Raw genomic sequence first — 15,221 nt, forward strand, 5'->3', positions numbered from 1 at the left:
TTGCCGGATCAAACCCTTCCATCTTGTATCATATATTATTATGCTACCACAATCACGATGACATGAACAATTGTAGTCACCATCTATCCCTCTATGCCATCCCACTAGAGTCATGAATCTCACGTAAATACATACTCATCGTAGTCATACGCTCAAATAAGATACGTAGTAACCGTTACAGTTCCACGTCCGTCTCGTCCGCACGCTCAGGATCCTCCCCCCATCTGCACCCCCCAAATCTTCCACCGGGTTTCTTCCAAAAAGTCCCGCCGCAGCCATAACCCCTTGGACGATGCAGCCTCGCCGTCGCCGTTCGCCTCCGTCTCCTCCCCCGCTCGGACATGGTCAAGCCAGCTGTACAACAGCCGCAGCTGCCAGAGGCGATCGCGGACCTCGTCGGCGTCCGCGCCCCGCCCGCCAGCCGCGCGGAGCACATGCTGCACGCTGCTCTCGATCACCAATTTGCTGTCCACGGCCGAGACGCGCAGCCACGGCGCATCCCCCGGCCCACCACTCGCCCCTATGCTCCGAACGCGTGCGGGGAACGAGGCGGGCAGCACCAGCGATCTCTCGTGGATGTCGAGCCCTCGCAGGGAGTCGAGGTTGAAGATCCAGTCCCACATGCTCTGTGACGGCGCCGCGCGATGGACGAGCTTGGAGCCCGACGCGAGCAGCGCGACGGCCTTGGGCGGCGCCGCGGGGAGGAGTCGCCGGCCCGGGTTGGCAGTGGCCGCGGATGACGGGAGCACGTCTTGCGCCTCGCTGAGGCCGGACAGCGTCGCCACGAACACGGAGGATCCGGTGGGGTAGTACGTCGCCTTGCGCCGCAGATAGACGGACTGGTCCCCGTGCCGGAACTTGTCGTACAGCCGCTTGTTCTGCGTGAAGTCCAGGACAAGGGGCCAGTAGTCGGCGCTGCGGATTTCCACTTTCGCGATGCTTTCCAGGTCTGGCAGGAGACAGGGCGCGGTCACGGTCTGTCTCTGCCCGCTTGTACTCGTTACGGTGATCGGGAGATGGACCGGGCGGCGAGAATCGATGTCCCGGGGCACAAGACAGCGCGGCTCGGCAGCCAGAACCCACAAGTGCCGGAACGCCTGGAGGTGGCATTTGTTGTCTAGCACCGTCGTCGGGAAGATGGGATACAGTGAGCAGATCAGCGAGGCGATCGCCAGGTCGGAGGTGCCAACCGTATAACTGCCTCCGCCCAGGAAGAGCAGCCCGATGGCCATGTGCGCGGCCATGTGACTTCCATACGGCGTGTCTGCATCCACGCGGCCGTGCAGCGATCGCAATCGTCGAAACAGTGCTATGTCTCCCGTTCCGGCCATTACAGTCGCCGCGGAGAGTGCAACGATGTCCTGACAGTTTCGGACCGAATTCCTGGTGAGTCGCCCGTCATAATTCACCGCTGGGAGTCTGCAAATTCGGATGAATTGGTCCAGGTAGGAGATAAGCAGGTCACGAACAGCTGGCTGGGCAGAGCCCGCAAAGCGCAGACCAAGAGCGAAGCAGAGCCCAGCAATAATGTTGAAGAAGGGCATGTCCTCACTCTTCAGTCGGCTGACGCCTGTGAGCCGATATCGACGTCGATAAATTTTAGGGAGACTCTCGATAATCCAATCATAGCTGGGCCGTATGCTATCCCACATGATAACATGTCGAGCCAGCGTTCGTAGGAGGAAGAGGTCCGGTCGTACATAGTCAAAACGGACAGTGGTATCGGGGATGTCAATCTTTCGCGCCAGAACCTCATCGTTTGTCTTCATGAAAATGATCGTAAGGGCAACGGTAGCACCAGCGGTGGCTCGATCGAGCACATGAGCCAAGTGAACAGTCTTCGTGCCTACCGCGATGGCCAAGAGCCTTTCCACAATATGCATATCCCGCATGCCTCTCAGGTCTTTGCCTCTGCCCAGGTTGATGAAGCCAAGGGCGAACCCGGCCGCCAGCCGGTAGCCTTCATCACGCAGATCCTCATGCGACGGCGAGCTCTCCTCTTGTTCCGCGTTTTCGATTTCAGACAACATCACCTCGCTCATCCTTCGATGCTGAGAGTTACAGTAGAGCAGGCCGATTCCCATGATGCCAGCGGTCTGCGTAAGCGGTGATAGGTTGAGTTCGGCGGCCCCAAGGGGCAGCATTCGTGTAACGTGTACCGACAGCAACCGTGTAATAAGGGTGTCCATTGTGCCCAAATAAGACGCCGAGAGCCCGAGTAAGAGACCGATCGATGTCATGGTGTGCTTAGGGGTCAAATACTTGAAAGCTACCCACTTGGCCAGCGATTTGAGGTGTCCATTGAGACCCAAGGCCAGCAAGAAGCCCGCATGTCGGTTGGTCAGCTCCTGTGGCTTATTGAAAAGGATCCATGACGTGTCGATCCCCTTTGACTTCTTGGAGATAGCGAGCCCAGTGGAGACGCCGTTGTGAAAAAAGGCCCAGCACACCTTTTCCTCGCTGAAGGATGCTCTTTCGGCGCTGACTGTCACGTTTGACGGCTTCATAACGCACTGCAGCGAAAATGACGGAATTGGAAGCTTCTCTGTCAATAGAGGCAAGCGGCCGCTGAAAGCAAGCATGGCTCGGCCGGCAGGGATCGACAAGGTCCGAAGGGTGACGAGTTGCACCACCTCCTTCTGCGCCTCAAGTAAGTCTGAATCGGTCCAGTCGGGCTCTGGAATGCACTCTGCCACGGGAGCTTTGGATTGGTTGAGCAGTTTGGCCGCTTCTATGAAGCGTTTGTCGTCTCTGAAAATCAACCGTGTTATAGAGAACCGATCTGCCTCTGCGGAAGCCTCAAAGGAGTTGATTGTGTCAATTTCGAGGGCCGAGGCACCGATGTGATGGAAGTCGCGCACTGCATCATGCGATAGGGCGGATTGAGGAGGTACCGAAGGTGGACATGGTGTATCCGTATTCATGGACATGCTCAGATCCTCTCGATCGACAAGTTCCAAAAGATTCGCATTCCAGGACGCCGAGGCCTGGGTCTGTGTACGCATGATCGCTTCATACAGCGGCGTACTGACGCCTTCTGGGAAGGTCTCGACGACGTTCCTGGTAAGCCCCCAACGGTGAAGGAGCTTGACCTTGTCAAACGAGGACGAGATGTCGTGTATTTCGGAGAGGAGCCCATTCAGAGCCAGTGTCCTCGGAGTGAGCCTAAAACATTCCTGCCATAATTTCCCATTGCGTGGAGTGCTCTCCGATGTGCTGACGAGGTCGAGAAGTGTTAAGAACGGCGAGGAGCGCTGCCCCCATGCAGTCTCCAGGTGAGCGAAGATCGAAGGAGGCGCAAAGGGCTCTGGAGGAATATCCATCATCGAGATGCGAGAAGCTTCAAACTGCCACCGTTCCATACTCGCCATCTCAGAGCCGTAGTACGCGTCGTCTGCCCATGTCCAGGACGTCCATCCGAGCCAGCCGCCGATTTGGGCCAGAACGGGCGCAAGGAGACCCAAAGGTTTACGTTCATGCTCGGCATCACAGATTGAAAGCTTCTGTTCCTCCCGAAACAGGTGTAAGCCTACTACAATCGTACACAGGGCGGTCCGCCGGAGAGTATCATTGCAGGAGAGCGCAATAGGAAGATGACCGTTTGGTCCGATCGTCGTGTTACCCCGAGGAGTTCGCAGAAATTCTCGGGCCAGAGCTATGCATCGGACCAAATACGTGTTTGTTCGAAAGGTTGATCCCTTAGAAACCTGCTGGTCACTCTTTCGAGCGTTCCTTGCCTGAGACTTGACAGCATCTTGTTCTGCATCTTGCTCGAGGATCCATCCCCAAGAACTGCTGGCCATCCAAGGCGCTACAACGCCAGAAGAGCTTGATTCCTTGTCCAACATCGATTCCCAGCTCTCAAGGTCGACATAGCTTCCACTGCTGGACCTAAGGAGACCCTTCTTTCTCCGTGCTTGTTTGACGGCAGTTTGATCACTGTCAATAAACTGCAATGCCATTGCGAACAACACGATTGTCATTGCAGTCCATTCGAGGTCAGTCTCGCCAGTGTCTCTCGCGCGAAGCCACTTGACGGTTTCCCACCAACCAGCCAATATACCATCGCCAGCTTTCTCAAAGTCACGCAAAACAAATTTACAGATTCGAATGACGTTCTTAACAAGCTCATTGCTAGGCTCCATCTGTATCTGTAGCTTGTGCCGTCTATTCGTGGCGTCGATCACGTCGAATTTTCCTCGAACAGACGGATGGTCAAGACCAGATATTGATACCGGGCCATCAGTCATTATACGATTCATACCACTTTCTCGTGGGCGATTAGAGGATGCGCTGGAGGACACGCCATATCTCTCATATAGCATTAGATTGTGGGGAATGTCGACTCTGATAGGGTTGCTCCATGGACTTTGCAGGTACAATTCGTTTTGATCGGCGTGTGCTGCTCCAAGTGTCAAGATGCGTGAAGTCTGACCATCAACAACTCTGCAGGCGTCTCGAATATCAGTGAAGTGATGTATGCCCGTCGCCTGGACGAGCAAAGAACGCTCCTCAGAAGAGGCCTCCTTTCGCAGTTTCTTGGCAGTCACTGCATCTTTCTTCGGCAGTGCTACCCTGTCAGCGCGTAGATTCACAACAGTCATCGATTTTGCGTCCTGGTCCAAAAGGTAAACAGCCAGAGCAGCCGAATTTCCGTTCTGCGTGATTCCACATTCCGAGGGAGACAGAGTGATGATTTTCACTCTTCGGGAAGGCGACCTGACAGGAGTCTGGAATGTACCAGAAAACCTGGTCGAGAAGCTTTCTACTTTCGAAAGCAAAACCTCTTCCGGCAGCCCAGACGTCGTCTCCTTGAGTTCCATATTGCCAAACCCTTCAAATAGACTATCGTCGTTCAGTTCTTCGAGTAGACGGTCAACCGGTGCATCGACGAAACTGCTTGCGGTGCTGTATACGGAGCCGGTTCCCGGTGGCAGCGAACCACGCGGATTAAATCCAAAACTCCCACGAGTGCTGGTACCGCCAATGGATTGACGCAAACCTCCATGAGGCACGGTGCCTGTTTGACTCCCTGTAGCGAGATCCGAGAATGCTATTCTATCCTGACTGGTCGCAAGATCAGCGCGAGCGAGCATGGAACTCACTCGCCGTGATGTCTTAGACGGTACACCGAGATCGCCGAAGTCCTGGCCCAACCTTGATGCGAGGTCATCATCATCCGGCCTGCTGTCGACGGAGTACTGGGAGTGGGAGAAGCCCGACACGTTCCAGTTGTCGCCTCGGGGACCGAAGCTTTCCCTGGCCGCGGACGGGCGTGCAGCAGGCGTGGTCGCTCCTGTCGCCATGCTGAAATGCGAACTACGACGTTTGGATCGCGTGCCCCCTGTGTCTCGCCTCCGTTGTTTCTTCAAGGAAGGACCAGTCTCGTCTTCTCTATATCGTGCCGTCCAGAGAGTGTACAGCCCAGTATTCATGTTGACGGTTACCACGAGGATCAACGGATTCTTACTCAGAGTCCGGCTAGATCCCAATAGTTCATTATTTGGAGAAACGTATACGATTTCATCGGCAGGATCAAGGACATCCAGGCCAGAGGGTTTGCCGTTGATACTACTCTGTAACCAACGTGAGGACTGTTTGGTCACAACCAGGCCCATTTCAGAGTGCGGGTCCATGAGAGAGAACACCCGGGGTAGATTCGCATTCTTAGTAGCTCGGGAGTTCAAAGCAGTGTTCTGAGCAGGAGAAATGGTCAATGATGGTCGTTGGGCTTGGCCAGAGGGCCGATCCAGGGATTGAGAAGCGCGGAAGTCGGTGGTAGGAAATGATGAGATGAATGAATTTGGAGGCGCCATAGGGTAAATACTAGTATCTTCCTCTTGTATTTTCCTCTGAAAGAGAAGACCTCGAGGGGTTGCAAACACCGAATCAACCTCGAAAGGCAGGGGAATGACATGGCTATTGCCGTTTAGAAAGAAGATGTGGGCCTGTGATTTGAGTACCACAACCAAGGCTCTTGAGCTATCCCCAGTCTCAACAGCCTGCGATCCTTGAACAGGTCGATCGTGCAGACTCGGCAACGTCCCCGGGAAATGCTGTGATGGTTGGCTCTGCGGACCACGACTCTGGCCAGGCTCGCTGCCTGAGTTACCATTGAAGCCCTGCGCCTGTATAGGTCGTCCATCTGACTCAGTGGCCTTCTCGACGGAGAATCTTGTGAAGAGAGCATGTTTGATCTCCTCTCGTTCGATATCCAACCGGAACACCCTCTTCACGACTCCCGCTCGAGACCAAACGACACAGCTTGTAGTCCAGACAAGTTCATCATCCACGGGCCCATCCGGACCTTCATCGACCGTTGTACGCCATTCGTATTGATTCTCTGATGGATCAGGAGGCAGGAGGTCCTCTGCGACAAGAAAAGGTAAGGCCGATGGTTCGTGGAGGCCTAAGGAACGAACGGAGGCCATTATCGACGCGGAATTGCGAGTATGTCAAAATTTCTCTGGCAAGAGGAGCCAGGATTGAGATCATATCCATTGTCAATCCATGCAGGCTCTTAGGGATTGGCGGACTGTGCTGTTGAGTCGCAAGAGGAACTATCTAGTTCTTACTTGAATGGTTGACGCGCGACGCGGCAGAATCAACTTTTGGTGATCATGAGTAGTATTATTATTTTCTTCTGCCGCAGAGACAAAACACAACACACCACCTCCCTCATCCTCATTCTTTCTTCTTCGCTTCTATCCTCCTGGCCTGGATTTTCGCCTTTTCTTCTCCTCTCTTCCCGATTAAGCTACTATCGTCGACCAAAATCGGGTAATTTATCTGACAAGCCAAAGCTACTGTGGCGAAACCAAACTTGCCTTTACCCTGTGGCAAGATGCCATCCTTCCCAACCAGACCTTTGGTCAAGCTGAGGGATGACGGGCTGCAACTGAGGTACTATGCTTGTGCTCCTTGATCTCCTAAGGGACGCTATTCTAACGCCAGTTGTTACGCTTCTAGTTATCAGCTCCCTCAGCGCGTTCATGCGGCGAAAGCTTATCCGATCCTCGCCCCCAATGGTTCATCCATCGTCGTATATGGCTATGAGAATGGTCTGAAAGTGATTTGGAGAGGTGGCAAACGCTTCTCTGCACTTAAGACATCCACTCAGAAAGCCGCCAAAACCGCCAGAGTGAACAGTAGCAATGACGATGCAGTCATGATCATCGATTCCGATGAGGAGAGCGCAGCAGAGATACCCAAGGAAGAAGGGCCTGTCTACGACTTCGAAAAAGACGAAACTGAGGTCGACTCAGCCTATCCATTCGAGGATATCCTCCGTCAGATTGACATACCTCTTGGCAGCAGAGTTCTTGAATTGGCAGTGCCTCGCATCCTCCCCGAGACAGCTCGATCGTCGCTTGACCCTTTTCCTCCGGCTCTCAAGAAGCTTATGGTGATTTCCGCTGTGTGTGATGATTATTCGACTCGGATTGTAACTCTACCCTTGATCCCTCCTCACCCAACACAGACAGAACTCGCCTCATGGCAAGTGCAAACTGTCTCCATATCCGGCGGAGTGTCTCATCAGGAAGTTCCAAGGGGAGTCAGTATCAGTTTTACTTGTCAGGAAATCGAATCAGATGAGGATGTCACTATGTCTCCAACCAAGTCGGATTTTCAAGACAGTGAGCGATGGGATCTTCTGGTGGCGACTCACTCCGCGGAAGCATCCGGTCTCCTCTTAATACATCGGATCCCCATTGTGGAGGAGAGAGGCGATGCTCAAATTATATATCGATTGTACGATGACGAGATTGTGTCTAAACGAGTATATCTGCCCGCGCCGGCGAAGAACATCTCATTCAATCCGTCGACTTTTCCAGCTCTTCGTCACTCAACCCTACTAGTCGCCTTCCACAGCGGGTGCGTGAAAGTCTACTCTTGCTTCTCCAGGAAGCCGGCAAAAGTGTCTAGAAGGACAACAGGGCCTCAGGGTGATTTTGAAAAGGCCGAAACTGAGGGAAAGTGGCTGATCAGTCTCTACCCTGGATTCGAACAATCGCCTTCGGGGCTGGCGCGGCGGAAGACCGTTATTGACGCGGAATGGGTGCTCGGCGGACGAGCCATTATGGTGCTGATGGCGGATGGCGAATGGGGTGTGTGGGATCTTGAGGGAGCCGGTCCAGGCAGTACTAAGGGGCCTCTCCAACGACAGTCCAGCATACAGGGTGTCTCTGGCGGTTCGCTGACCGCGTTTTCCGTGAGTGGTAGGATTGTGAGTCGGATGACAGGACGAAACAAGGCCGACAGCAACGAGTCCAGCGTTGAGCCTCGGCCGAAATTTGCGCCCATGACTCCTTCCACCAAGCGTGTGCGGGAAGATACTCTGTTGAAAGGCACCCTTGGCACATCCGCCCCGTCTTTGTGCGGAGAGATCTCGGTGTACCAGACGAGTTCACTGAGAGACACCCCGCCTGACGAGTCAGTATTGCTACGACATGGCAGTCAGAGCGCTGTGATCCCCAGTCTACTCTCCCTGTGGCGCAACGCCATCAAAGCCAGTGGCACTTTTGACGCATCAAACCGCTGCAGAGTTTCACCTATCCAGGACATCCACCTGATGGGAGAGAACTTTACTGGAATCGGTCATCTTCCTGCAGCTGCTCGCCGTTCTCGGGACACGGAGCGTCAGGACTTTGATATCCTCATCACATCAGAGCATCGCATCATCATCCTTGCGCCAAAGCTGACCGAACCCGAGGAGATCCCGGTCTCTCGGCAGTCAGTCAGCGAAGAAGCAACCACTGAGGCCGATCAGCTCATGCTCCGCAGGGGAGAGTTAGACGTGGATGGAATGGACCGACTTCTGAGTGGCATGGCCAGCGGCAACCGATCAATGCGAATGGGAAGTCCAATCAAACGAGCACGCATCTTCGCATGAAGCTTCGAATTTAACATGGAATTCCAAACAGAGATACCCACTACTTCCTACGCGAGAATAATCCCACTGATGATAAATGTAGTATTGCACCTTTGTTCTTTTTTCCTTCTTACTGAAAGGTCATCATGCCTTCCAAGTCGACACAATTCGCGCTGCAAGGTGGAGCGCAAGGCGAGGACCATGCCTTGAAATCCCGTCTTCGTGACGGGATAAGCTCTGTATCAGATGCGAGACATCAAGCCAAGGACCCCTATCCGACTCCAGTTCGCTGGACCCTGTTTTCCGATCTTTGACGACCATTATTCTATCGAGGACGTCTGTCGTCGCTTCCTCATCTGGATTGTCTGGTTCTTCCAGTCTGTCATTCCGCAGGCAATGATGCTGATCTGTCCTCCTTTACGGAGAAGATCGGATGGCGTTTGATCGGTTCTGATCAACTCGTTCGATCTTCGGACGAGTCTACATCAGCGTCAGTGTCGGCGGAAGGGCAGCTGGGCAGACTTGAAGGGTGAACGAAGACTAGGAAACGGGGGTTATTTCGGTTGGGACATTTCACCGTAGTATTCACTGGAAATGACTAGAGTACAATTTATTAGAAGTAGAAGTAAATGTTACTGAATTTCATTCTCATCTAAGTTCATCTAATCGAATCTATCAGTGTTCCTCAGGCAGTGTGGCTTGGCAAGCATTTGAGATGTCAGCGAGAATACTCTTTCAATGTACATTCCTTCCTCGCCATTTCCTGCATATAGCCGTTCCAAAGCGTAATACATATGAAGAAAGAAAGCCAAGTCACGGTCGACCTTATTTACAACTCAAACATGTGGAGAAAATATGGCGGAGATATTCAAGATATTCCCCCATAGACACAGCACGTCCAAGACACCAACCAAGGCACAAGTGACCGCCTCTAGCTCACATTGCATTCCGCTTCCTGAAAGAAAGACTATATAGTCCGCTTATCCGTTGTATCCCAGAGCCTCGAGCTCCTTGCGCACCGAGTCCTCAGTCTGGATCTTCTTCACCTGCGTATCCTCCAGCTTCTCCCCACCAGCAAGTCGCATTTTCAGCTCCTCGATCGCCCGGATCTTCTTCAGAAGTCCTCGAATCTTCTTATCCTGCGCGGTGGTGTTCGCGGCGGCGTCTGCAGCGGCGTCTGCAGCGGCGGCGGGGGCGGGGGCGGGGGCGGGTGCAGGCGTCTCGGCGGGTTTCGCTTTGGCCGACTGCGGTGCGCCGTTGGCCTGGTGGCCGTTGCGGCGGGCATTGCCGTCAACGTGACCGTTCTGGCCCTTGGAGCGGCTTCGCTCGTGGCCACGACGGTCGGGGCTCTGTCCGGACTGGCCGCCGTGCGCGGGGGGAGCCAGACCATCCTGCTGCTGCTTCTTGGCTTCACGCTTCTTCTTGTTCTTCGCCGCCGACCTGGAGAGCTTCTCCTGGTCGGCTCCGGGCGGCAGAGCCACCCCTCCTCCGGGAGCGGCTCCAGGAGGCAGGTATTCCTCGACCGGCTCTGCACCTGGCACCTCGCGTCTGCGGGGCTTGCCAAATCCGTTCAGCGCGCTGCCACCGCTAGCACCATCCCGGACGTAGGCCGCGCCGCCCTCGTCTTCGCGCTTGAACGCGAGGGGCGTGAGCTGGCCACGGGCGCCTGGGGGACGGTAGGCGCCGACCGGCTTCGCGGGCGCTTTCTTGGTGCTCAGGTAGGCCAGGGCGGACGGGTGAGGGGCGGGGAGAGTCTGGAAGGGGTCGCCCAGAGGGTGCTGGGTGGTCGACTGGGGCCTCCAGACGACTTCGTACAGCTCATTCATATCCTCGTTGTACATCAATCCACCGCTGACGTGCCAGATCCGGACGCCGTTATCCACTCGAAGACGCGGACTGGTGGTAGCCGTCAAAATGAACTGTCCGTCCGGCGACCATTCGCAGACACTGGCATTCGACGCTTCAACGGTCACCACCTTGTTGTAGTTCTTGTCCAAGTCGTAAATGTCCATCTGTCCGGCCAAGTTACCGAACCCAGCCACCAATACGAAACGTCCATGGGGAGAGAACAGGATGGTGTTGCGAGGTGCCAGAGGGAAACTGTGCTTGGCCACACCCCGGAAGTTGAAGATGGTGGTTTTCGCTGGCATGTATCCATACACAACACCAAATTCCTTGGAGTTGGGATTCCAGGACACATCGTGAATCGGACCCTCCTTGTCTGTACGGTAGAGTCAGCAATGGTACGATGGGGAAAGACACACCGGAAGGACTTACCAAGGTCCACGCGCGAATCAAAGCCACCATTGGCACTAAGCAGGTACAGAGTTGTTTCTCCGTAGTAACTCTTGCCGCTGCGATCGACCTCGGTCTGCGCAAGCACCAGCAGAGTCGTTCCATTGCTGTTCCACTTGAGCTGGACTTTGTCACCCTTGAAGAAACTCTTCTGGGAGACTGGCGCTCCAAACTGAGGCACGTTGAACACCTTGACCGCTGCTGGTTGACCCTGGACGAAAAGAAGAAACAAGTAAGCCGGCTGCAAAATCATTGCGAATGACCCGTGATCGGAAAACTAACCTTGCGCTCGGGAATAAAGACAGCAATCGAGTTGTTCTTGCCGGGAGAGAGGGCAAAGTCCGACACACCCTCCACACGCAGCTTGTTCCAGACATTTGACAGGTTGTCGCTCTGGAAAAACTGGACCTCGTTGGTAACGACGCGAGCGCATAGGCTCTCATCGAACGTGTACTGGAGGTTCCAGCCTGTCTGCGACTTTTGAACGAAGCTGCCCACAACCGTATGCTCGTCTCCGTTGCTCTCAGGCGATGTCTCAATCACCTTCCAGACCTTGAGGTTCCTGACGGCGTCTCCGTTGGCGTCCTTCGAGGGTCGCTGCCAGGTGATCAGGTAGGTGCCCAGGGGGGAGAATCCCAGCTCAAAGACATTTTCGGCAGAAATTGTGGAGACGACGTGTCCAACAGAGGGGTCGATGATAGTGACCCTAAAGTAGATAGTTAGCGAGCCCGTTTGCAAGGACTTCTGGCAATCGCCATGGTCGCATACCTCTCGGGAGACGCCCAGGCAAAATATCGGCCGCATGGAGAATAAGCGCTACAGCGGAGGTTCCCCTCAGGCCTGCACCACAGAAGGTCTATTAGCCTAAATCATTTATATAGGTGCTGCAAATAGCTATTCTTACCTCACAAACCCCGACAAAGGTTCATAGACGGGGGCCGCATCCAAGATGCCAATCCCTTTGACCGTTCGGACTGCGGCAAGTCAGCACTATTCATACATTTTTCATTTGTAGCTAATGTAGGCGACAAGCTGTTTTGTTCATAAAACTGCGAAGAGGGAGACCTACAAGCAAGCTGTGTAGGAGCTGCCATGTTGATGTAATAATTCTCTCGACTCGGTTCTGAAATCCCGCCTTGAAAAGTTTCCGATATGCACCACAGCAACGTTAATGCGCGCGTAACAGTGTCTCGAAAATTCCAATGAAGTAGATAGTATCTGACGGACTCGACGGAGGTCTAGCTCGTGCTGCGTGTAACGAATAAGACGCAGATGGGCGCAGGATGTATTGAGATTTCAACACCAAAAGCGGCGATGGAGCAGAGACGTCACGAGTTGCAGAGCCCGGGGGGGAAAATGAGTTGACTCGAGGACGACTCCGTTTCAATGTGCTTGATACTATTTGCGTGTGGCGAGCTGTTGTTTGTCTGACGCAACGGAGCAGAGACTGGGGGCGCAATCTCGCACAAAGAAAACAAAGGCGGATGGCAGCTGAGCTTGGCAGTTGGATGAGGGAAATAAATCAAATTGTCGGGTCTTCAGTGCTTGACAAGTCAATGCCAGCAATGAACGGGACAGGAGAAGACTGTAGGGTTGGGAGGGAGGAGGTGTGGGAGGAGTGGAAATGAAGGTGAAGAGAAGAAGAAGAAGAGAGGAAGTTCTTAGACAGGACACAAGAGTAAGAAATTTTGGTGGTGGCCTTCAGCGGCAAAATTGCCCGTCTAGAGTGTTCCCCGGCTTGATTATTGTTCTTATGACTGTAGTAAGTCATTGTCCTACAGAAAATTATGAGTTTCTCTATGAATTGATCCCGGACTATTCTGTCTTCAAACATGATGCTCATGTTCATGGTGATTCTTGCTGGTATTATTATGATGTTATTGTGGCCATGTGAGTGTCGCCATCCGGGATATTGGTCGACTCTTCTTGGCCCACCCCATACAACATCTCATCCAAAACTGAAAACTGCTAGATTGGAAGGAAAAAAATATTTCAATATGCTATTAATTATCTTACAGAAAAAACATACTCATTCTCGAGGTATCTGCTTGGAAGCCGCCGTCACAACCCGAAATTCCCTTCACTGTGCCTCCATTGATCCATAGCTAAAAGTTACAAGACTCCATCTGTGTAAGAAAAAACGCCCATTCACTCCTTTTGGACTCTGCTTTCCTCTCAATTGACTTCCGAGTCATCGTTCCGGTTGGCAGACTGGCCGTGGCTAAATGGTGTGGCCAACCGTGGGGTTCTCACAGTCGTGTCGACCACATCACTGTCATAGGTTACCCCGTCCAGCATGCGAGCGTCATGCATCTGTTCCGGCGTATTCGATCCTGCAGGAGATAAGGAAGAGGACACGGCGGCGTTGTCTTCAACTCCAGGCTGGTACGACGCGAGGGGGTTTGCTCGGCTCATGCTAGGACTTCCAGCTCCCAGCGAACTCGGACGACCTCCGGACGACATTCGGTTGAGACTGGGATGCGAAATCGGGCCACTGATCGTACTGGCGCCCTCTCCAAATGCAACCAGGCTCGCGTCGCCTTCACTGATATTTCCCACGCTAGAGGTTTCGTCATCGTCGTTCGTGTCTTCGCTCATCTTGTCCGCGTCGAGCGCATCGCTACCACTTGCCCACGTAGTACGAGCACCCACGCTGCCGGTGGCGCTGGCACTGCCCACAGTGCTTCTTTCTTTGAAACCGGATCCGCTGTCAAAGTAGCCGGGGCCGTGCGCCGTCGCGAAGATGAGATTCGACTGAGGAACACCTCCTGCTCGGACGGTTGCGACACGCTCCAGCCCGGCGAGACGAGAGATGCGATCGGCTCGCTCCGCCTCCAGGGTAGATGTAGACGTCGCCGAGGCAGAGGATGAGTGATGAGCATGTCGCCCGTGTGGTAGAGGCTGGCCCTGATGGCCGTCTTTGATAGCGGTGGTGGAGAGTGCAGAGAGGGAGGTTGTGCCTGAATTTGGGGTGCCTCTGTTGAACAATGATACTAGTCAATTCATTGCGCTTTTCTTCTTCAAGCGATGCACTATCTGGTAGATTCTAAAAGAAGACGGGGGGAAAGGAAAGGGATGCTCTTACGGTCCCATGTCCGACGGCGTGACAGGATCCGAGGGTGGGGGAGGTAGATCTATGAGGGTCGGCGTCGTCATTATGTCGGAGTCTTTCTGCTGTGTGGGAATTGTGGTTTTAGAAGGAATAAGATTGATCAGAGCAGAGTAGAGCAAAGGAGAGTGACGTCTGGCTTGAAACAATCGAGATGCGCTGGTGTCGCAGCTAAACTGTTGGACTCCTCGTCGATAATCAGAAGGGCAGATAAGATAGATAAACGACGATAATCAGAAGAAAAGAGTCAGATTGAGATGCTTGCAAAGGTGGTTAATAATGTAATAAAATATGATAGTCAAGATGCAGTCAGTGAGAAGATCACTTTAAGGATTTTTCTTCATGCACGGGAAGCGCTCTGGAATGACGAGGTGGATTATGGCTTGCCGTATGCATAGAAACTCTCAGTCAGGTGAAGTGAGGCGTTTCTTCCAGAATAGAATAGGGTCAAGTGAGGCAGGCTAATCTGGTTCTAGTCAGAGCAATAGTAGTTTATTGATGAGCAGTGGCTACAGTGGAGTTTGTTGCGTTTCTTGTGGAACCTCCAATGAGTCCATAATAACCTCTGTAATAAATATCCCATCTCTTTGTCTAATATTCGGTCATTTATAGTGTCTGACTGTCTTTCTGTCTGTCTTTGATGAGGGTTGCAGACGACGAAAGGAGGGGGAGCTGACGTCATCGCAACGATATAAGTCATCAACCAATCACAGGTGCAAATCCAGTAGCAGGTAGGTATCGATGCCTGATATCGAACGCCTTCATTGGTTTGTTTCATCGTTCGAGAAGGACGGATGGACGGATTTTGCAACTGTATTCGATTGATCGCTATGTAGTCATAACTCATTGCTCGGCTGTCTTTGACATAACTTATATATACCAAGTCTCCCCATCCAGGTCACCCGCATAAGCACATTGTAGTCAATGTATCATTCACTTCGTTAT

General features: G+C 53.3%; 4 protein-coding genes across 4 annotated transcripts; 1 reads left to right on the top strand and 3 right to left on the bottom strand.

The window, feature by feature from the left end:
• Positions 1-206: 206 nt before the first annotated feature.
• Aspvir_005080 (anaphase promoting complex subunit 1) lies at positions 207-6,431 on the bottom strand (the record flags this gene model as incomplete). The annotated part of the gene is made up of 1 exon (XM_043268299.1): positions 207-6,431. The coding sequence occupies one exon, from the start codon at positions 6,429-6,431 to the stop codon at positions 207-209; it is 6,225 nt and encodes a 2,074-aa protein (XP_043124234.1).
• Positions 6,432-6,844: 413 nt separating this feature from the next.
• Aspvir_005081 (uncharacterized protein) lies at positions 6,845-8,893 on the top strand (the record flags this gene model as incomplete). The annotated part of the gene is made up of 2 exons (XM_043268300.1): positions 6,845-6,903; positions 6,970-8,893. 2 exons carry the CDS (start codon positions 6,845-6,847, stop codon positions 8,891-8,893), a joined length of 1,983 nt encoding a protein of 660 aa, XP_043124235.1.
• A 959-nt stretch (positions 8,894-9,852) lies between these two features.
• Aspvir_005082 (translation initiation factor 2A) lies at positions 9,853-12,261 on the bottom strand (the record flags this gene model as incomplete). Its single annotated transcript, XM_043268301.1, has 6 exons — positions 9,853-11,093; positions 11,150-11,378; positions 11,450-11,873; positions 11,936-12,007; positions 12,072-12,141; positions 12,237-12,261. The coding sequence occupies 6 exons, from the start codon at positions 12,259-12,261 to the stop codon at positions 9,853-9,855; spliced, it is 2,061 nt and encodes a 686-aa protein (XP_043124236.1).
• Positions 12,262-13,342: 1,081 nt separating this feature from the next.
• Aspvir_005083 (uncharacterized protein) lies at positions 13,343-14,323 on the bottom strand (the record flags this gene model as incomplete). Its single annotated transcript, XM_043268302.1, has 2 exons — positions 13,343-14,144; positions 14,253-14,323. The coding sequence occupies 2 exons, from the start codon at positions 14,321-14,323 to the stop codon at positions 13,343-13,345; spliced, it is 873 nt and encodes a 290-aa protein (XP_043124237.1).
• Positions 14,324-15,221: the final 898 nt, after the last annotated feature.

This window comes from Aspergillus viridinutans (genome assembly GCF_018404265.1).
Source record: "Aspergillus viridinutans IFM 47045 DNA, scaffold_3, whole genome shotgun sequence".
Classification (NCBI taxonomy): domain Eukaryota; kingdom Fungi; phylum Ascomycota; class Eurotiomycetes; order Eurotiales; family Aspergillaceae; genus Aspergillus; species Aspergillus viridinutans.